Source organism: Octodon degus, unplaced genomic scaffold (genome assembly GCF_000260255.1).
Source record: "Octodon degus isolate 3935 unplaced genomic scaffold, OctDeg1.0 scaffold00076, whole genome shotgun sequence".
In the NCBI taxonomy this organism is placed as follows: Eukaryota; Metazoa; Chordata; class Mammalia; order Rodentia; family Octodontidae; genus Octodon; species Octodon degus.
In genome coordinates, this window is record NW_004524652.1 from 9,569,275 (window position 1) to 9,576,378 (window position 7,104).

The 7,104-nt window shown below is 46.3% G+C and overlaps 1 protein-coding gene across 10 annotated transcripts in view; it reads right to left on the reverse strand.

Moving 5' to 3' along the window:
• The window catches only part of Hectd4 (HECT domain E3 ubiquitin protein ligase 4), a 141,991-nt gene that overhangs the window by 36,341 nt on the left and 98,546 nt on the right, over window positions 1–7,104 (reverse strand). For all 10 annotated transcript variants that reach the window (XM_004635930.3, XM_023720467.1, XM_023720466.1 and 7 more), the window contains 6 exons: window positions 6,755–6,834; window positions 6,292–6,455; window positions 3,945–4,182; window positions 2,934–3,070; window positions 2,325–2,451; window positions 606–743 (listed from right to left, as the gene is read on the reverse strand). In XM_004635930.3, coding sequence (XP_004635987.1) covers window positions 606–743; window positions 2,325–2,451; window positions 2,934–3,070; window positions 3,945–4,182; window positions 6,292–6,455; window positions 6,755–6,834 — 884 coding nt within the window. The remainder of the gene's footprint in view (window positions 1–605; window positions 744–2,324; window positions 2,452–2,933; window positions 3,071–3,944; window positions 4,183–6,291; window positions 6,456–6,754; window positions 6,835–7,104) is intronic.

Consider the following 7,104-nt stretch of genomic DNA (forward strand, 5'->3'; position numbering starts at 1 on the left):
TGGCTGGCATGTGGTGCTGGGGGATTCAACCGTGGTCCCTGTGCTTTGCTAAGCTTGTTCTAAGTAGATGCTTTAGACCACTGAGCCTTCTCATCAACCCAAACATGTCTCTCTCTCTCTCTTTCTTTTTTTTTTTTTTAGAACCAGGGATTGAACTCAGGCCCTTGCGCTTGCCAGGGAAGCGCTTATTCCACTGAGCCATCTCCCTGGCCCCCCTGCAATGGTTTTTTTAATCAAAAGAATATATCCTAAGAAGTTCTTAAAAGGCCAGAAAACTCTGATTGAGTTTTGATATTTCCAAAGCTGGGACTAAACAGAGAGGCCCATCTGGAACCCTCAGCACAGGCCCCTTGTCCATCCCTTACTCCCAGACCTGCCATGGCCAGTAAACAAGAAAGCATGGGGGCGAGCACCAGAGGCTGAATGTCAGTCTCTGCACCACCCCCATGATGTTTGTGGGCTTCATACGGGAGCACTTGGAAGAGGTCAAGACATTTAGGATGAGGAAGTCACGTAGGGAGAGACACAGCCTCATGGTTCCTGCCTAGAAAATTCAATTTCTTTTCATCAGAATTTTATAGGTGTAGTAAGGAGGAAAGCAAAACCTTTTCGAACTTTGTCAATTGTGAACTTGTTCGCTTCATCTTTAATGTCCTCAATGGTGGGAAGATAAAGGTCTCTTGGGATGCCGCCATTCTCCTCATAGAGAAACTCAACCGTCTGTCGGGCAATGTCCACCATGCCTGAAAACACAACACAGCAGGTCACTCTCCATAGGATACATAGTCTTGAGATCACCCATGAAACTGACTTATGTCTAGAATGAAATGACAGAGAATCTTTCACATTGTTTGTGAGGGACATACCTTTCACAGGAAGGTAGTTAGGCAATTTCTACCAATTCTAAATACCAAATACATTACTTTTAGAAATCTCTCCAATCGAAATAGAAGCACAAATGTGCAAAGGTACAAGAATACTCACTCACAACAGCAAAAAATGGAAATAACCAGACTATATGACCACACAGATGGTTAAAAATGGCGGTACATCATTACAGTCATTTCATTTTAGTTAATTAAAAGGGGAAAAAAAAGTAGGATAAACAGAGAGGATGAAAAGTGTTGGTTAATATTATTTCTTTACAAATTTAGGGCCAGCCAAATAGCTCAGTGGATTAAAACACCTGCAAGCAGGCACAGGGGCTGGGGTCAATTTTCTTTTTTTAAAATATCTTTTTTTAAAAATTTATTTATTTATTTATGTGTGTGTGTGTGTGTGTGTGTGTGTGTGTGTGTGTGTGTGTGTGGCCAGCTCAGCCCACCAGGGGGCGGGGCTGGCTGGCATGTGGTGCTGGGGGATTGAACCGTGGTCCGTGTGCTTTGCTAAGCTTGTTCTAAGTAGGTGCTTTAGACCACTGAGCCATCTCACCAGCCCCAAGTTTTTGTTGTTTTTTTTTTTTCCAGAACCGGGGATTGAACTCAGGCCCTTGCACTTGCCAGGGAAGCACTTATTCCACTGAGCCATCTCCCCGGCCCCTGGGGTCAATTTTCTGAGCAGTTTTAAAGGGGGTAGAATTACAGAAAGATGATAATGGAAAGCAGCATCAGAGAGAATATATAACTGTGGCCTAATGGATAGAGATTATAAAATGATAATCTTTGCAATGTTTTCAAAAGAAATAGCAGAAGGGAAGAAAACCTCCCTTCCTGTAATGAGGAACCAAACTTGCACGGTCCAGGGTTGGTATCATTAGCCTTCCTGGGGGACCTGAGGACAGGAGGCCAATCTGCTCTTACAGTGTTGGTCCTCTGGGACCACCTCCCTGTTTTCCTTTCAGCCGTTGTCACCGCTCTCGAAAAGGGAAACCTCATCTTCCATCATCACCATTTGGAAGTACAGTAACTGAATGTTTGCTGTGGCCAGGTACTAGTCTTAGGAGCTTTATCTGTTAACAGCTCATTTATTTCTCATATGCAGATGAAGTGCCTATGAGAACTAATGATTGCCATTATTAGTTCCATTTTAAGGAGCAGGAAAACCCAAGCTCCCATATCTAGTAAACAGTATATCTGCGACTTCCCATGACAACCATTCCCATGACAAACATTCCAGCTGTATTTAGCAGACCCCAAACCTAAAACATGGAGTTACACTGACAAGTAAAAGCCCAACAATGGAAGTAAAAGACATCATATTCCATAACAGGGAGAAAATACCACTGTCAGATTAGGTGTGGCATTCATGAAGTGCATCTCCTGGTTTAAATGAACTGTATATTTCTCCACTCCATGCAATGAGCTCAAGAATAAAAAGCACCAAACCTAGTTGTAAAGCCCCCTTGATCTGATCCAGGCCCGATTTCCGTTCTGCCTCATTGCGGAAACGCCTTCGGATGGTGGGAAAAACCTTGGTTTCCCAGGCTTTCACCAGCAGAGCATAGTGGTCCTCCTGGAAGGAGAAGGAAACTCATGAGCAGTGGAGCATGTGGTGCAGGCAGCTCACCTTCCCTCCCTCACAGATCTCCTCAGACACCATCCCCAAAGGTAGTAATGGAAGCGCAGGTGCAGCGCCTACAGGGTGTGTGCCCCTCGAGATGCAGGTAGGGACAGCTTCACAGGAACAAACTCTTGCCCTCAAAAGCCAGAGGCACATTCATGGCATTCTGAAACTCTCTGTGGCTCACTAACAAAGTCCTTTGCTTCTTCAGCACCCAGACCTCTACTGGACCAATGAGTGAGCAGACACGGTATTGAGGGGTAGCTTGGAAAGACTGATGCAGCAAGATGACTGTTCACATGTGATGACGCACCCAGAGAAGCAAAAAAGCTGGCTTTGCAGGCTCACATCAGAACCACTCCTGATGCTTGGCCTTGTTACCAGGGAGCTAGGCGAGCACTGCCCAAGCCCCACCCAGGCCTCAGGCCTCTCACCTGCGGGATGTCGTCCTCATCATCATCATCACTTTCATCATCTGCGAGAGGAGGCGGGTGGGGGTCTGGGCCGGAGGTGATGAAATTCTCATAGCTGAGCTCGACTTTATAATGACAGGAGGTGTCGCTGTCATACTCTGTAACAAAGCATCACAATAGCAAAACGTAAACAAGAGCAGATGGGGAAAATCATGGACCCCTCACCCTTGGACAAACTGGACTCGTTGAGTTGGCATGACATAAAGGCTCCTAGTATGTCTAGGAGTTTTAAGTTAGAGTCAAGAAATAAGCATCCATGAATCCTGAGATTGCATGAGTGTGTGTGTGTGTGTGTGTGTGTGTGTGTGTGTGTTCGCGCACGCGTGTGTGATTTGTTCATGTCAGAAGAATCTGAAAAGTTCTTTACTATGAGAAAGAACCAAAAAGGCTCTTAAAATAGTCTGCAAAGCAGGATCAAATATGGCCTGAAAACAGCTTTAGTTTGGCAAGCTTACTTTTACTCAATTGGATTATGAAATTTCTCAAAGAATCAGAAGGTTTTACTGCACACTTAAATATCAATTACCTAGATTCTACAGTTGGCATACTGTCAGTTACTTATGTGAGAGGGTATCACCATGTAGTTCAGGCTGGCCTTGAACTTGCAGCAATCCTGCCTCTGCCTCCTCAGTGCTGGGATTATAGGCATGAGCAACCATGCCTGGTTCAGTTTTAAAATTAATTTTTAAAAATGAGCCAAATCATCAAATGAAGAGATTTCACATAAACTTTTGGGGGCTTTTTACTGTCTAACACCATTCTGCTGACACCAAATATTCCTGTAAGAAGGAAGAAATGTGCTTTCCCAGCTCCCACACCTCCTGCACCCAGTTCTTCCACTTGGCCTGCAACCCCACAGCACTTAGGCTTACAGCGTCAAACCACACTGGGAATGCTCCAGGCAAGTGAGTTTGTAGGATGCCTGGCACCCACATCCCAGATAGCAACAGTCCTGAGGAAGAGGCAGCTTACGTTGCTGAGCAGTGGCCACAGCGGCAATCCGGCACGGTGGCCCATGAGTGCCCGGGTCTGAAGCAATACTGGTGCCAGCATCATTGTCACTGTCAGATGCCATGGCAAAGGGCAGGGCCTCGAAGTTGGCGCTGATTTCCTCTGCCAGGTCAGTGCACAGGTCGGCAGCATTGCGATGGGCCTGCCCCTCAGCATAGGCAAATGGGCGGGAGCCAAAGTTGGCTCGAGTTTTGGTGTTCTGGAAAGGACATCATAGAAAGAATTTCGTTTTATTTTTACTTATTTCTTCATCACCCCAAGGTAGACTTCACTAAACGGTATTCTGGTGCCTAGAATGCTGCCCTTCTTCTTGCCCTTGGAGTGCAGGCTCAGGCTCTCGGCTATTCAAATACAGGACTTCTTGTTTCCAACCCTCTTCCTTTCCATCCGAAACTCAAATATGGCTGCTCCTGCACCTGGAACGCTCTTTCCTCCAACATTACCTTGCTGGGAGCAGTTAATACCTCAGACTTGGCTGGAGCATCACTTCTTCAGGGACACAGGGACGTGACTGGACTGGCATGGGACCTGCTTCCACAGAGACTAACATTCCACTCACAGAATTTAGCTCTGTGATTACACAGATAGATTTTAGGGATTATTTGACCAGTACTCAATTCCTCCAACTGATTATAATCCTGTGAGGACAGACACTGTGTCTGTTTTGCTCACTGTTTCATATCCAGAGCTTGACATATGGTAGATGTCTGATAAATATTTGTTGAATGAATAAATGAATGGAGAAGGCTGAGAAATGCTGCTTAAATTACTGGCATCTTTAATTCATTCAAAAAAATAAACAGGTGAAAAACAGTATCACAGACATGGTATAGCACCAGGTCTTATAGGGTTACAAAGACTTGGGCTTTTATATCCTGTAACATGGGAAACCACTGACTGGTTTGGAATAAAGGAACAACATTCTGACTAATGCTTTTTTTTTCTTTTTGTAGCACTAGAGATCAACCTTAGGGTTTTATACATGTTAGACAACTCTCCTACCCTCTAACACTGTGTGTGTGTGTGTGTATATGTGTGTGTGCATGAGAGAGAGAGAGAGAGAGAGAGAGAGAGAGAGAGAGAGAGAGAGAGAGAGAAACAAACAGGGGCTTGCTCTATAATTTAGGCTGGTCTTAAACTCATGGCAATCCTCCTGCCTCAGCCACCTGGGTGCTGAGGTTATAGGCATGTGCCACCATGCATGGCTCTAACTAACTCTTTTAAGGATCACTGTGACTGCCATGTAGAAAGTTATATAAAGGGCAGCAAAAGGGTTGGGAGAAGAGCGGGGGCCTAATGAGTGATAAGCTGCTCAAAAGACGCTGGTGGCTGGGCCAGGGATTAGTGAAAGAATGGGTTAAAGGATCAGGTTCCTTGTGCAGTCTGAAGGTGGAGCTAACAAAATTTGCTGACATATTGGGGGTCGAGCAGCAGAAAAAGGGTCAAGGAGGAAGGTTTTTGGTCTGAGCAACTAGAAGGCAGGAACTGTCATCTCCAGAGACAGGCAAAACTAGCAGCTTTGAGTTCAGCGTGGAGTTTGGTTCAGGCTTGCACTTGTTCACTCTTTTTAAAAACAATTTATTTATTTAATATAGCATCTCACTATGCAGTTCAGACTCGTAGTGTTCCTCCTATCTCAGCTTCCCCAGCACCAGGATTATAGTCATGTGCCACCATGCCTGGTTTCAGGGCTGGCACAGCACGCAGTCCCAGGGATTGAACTCGAGTCCTTGTACTTGCCAGGCAGGCGCTGGACCATTAAGCTATCTCCCCAGCCCGCACATGTTCACTTTCATATGCGAAAGAGACATTTGTTTTGAGACATTTCCTCATCTGTAGATGTTTGAAGTCAGGGATTTGCACAGTGGAAAGCAGAAATATGAACTCTGGGCAGGTAGTGTGTAACCCAGAGCCTTAGATGCTGCAGGAGGGGAGGATGGGTAAAGCAGTGTGAACTGTGCGTCTTTACCAGACTCCTCCACCCTGGCACACTAAGCAACCTAAGAGGGTCACTCTCACAACCTAGCTGCAGTCATTTCCCTGACAGCTGAAAGGAAAGTAGTGCTCCTTGTATCATTCTTCAGGGATAAGGCCAAAGGGTCAGAGTAGTTAAGCACCATGTTTTTCACAAATAATCACTTAGTCCAACACAAAGCAAGGAGCCTGTGTGCTGAGGCTCCCTTTGCCCTCCCTTCTGTCACTGTGCACCACACAGCCTCTACAACAGCAAATGTGGGTGCTTTCCACTTCCCTTCCCCGACAGGAACAATGACTAAGCAGTGCTCTCCTGTCCCAGCAGCTAACTTGCCTTCTTCTGAATGTGAACCACGGGCCACATCCCACCAGAGACGTCTTCGAGGTATGGAGAGAGGCGCTGCCCACAGTATGTGAAGTACACCCGGCCCTTGGCTGGCTGCCCTGGAGGAGGTGGGGTCCCCTCTGTTCTCTCCCAGCCAATTCCTGCCACATCACCTGTAGCAGAGAACAGCATGGGTACCACATAGTTCGCCTCTGTCAAGTAAACACCTAACTTGCAACCATATGACAGTGGGAACAAGAGCACATATGTCTCTTGAGCTATCAGAACGAGGCTGTGAGGGTGACAGCCTCATAAAGGAAGGTGTGGCGTTAACTGCGGAGCAATGATGACAAGGGTAGGTTTGCAGTGAAACACAAATCACCTGCTTCTTGTTGCTAAATTTAACTTGAACGCTTTTAGACCCAAGTATGAGATGAACAGAAATACATAAGGCGAAAAAGGCTGCACTCACCAGGAGAGAGAGTCACATCTAAGCGGACACTTTTCCACTGCAGCAGACTGGAGCCATTGTAGTGCACGGCCCGGCCATTGCTAGGGAGGAAGCAGTGGGGTCAAAGATCAGTGCTGTGGCCTACACAGTGGCAGGGCAATGCTGGACGGGAGCTTCAGTAGCACCAGTGGCATCAGTAATCCAAGGAGTGGTTCTCTTTCCAGAACCCAAATGTATTTCCTGGTATTGTCTATATTGCAGGGTGCAGAGATTATTGTGATATGAATGTAATATTAAAAACATACTGGCTGGGGCCAGGGAGATGGCTCAGTGGAATAAGCGCTTCCCTGGCAAGTGCAAGGGCCTGAGCT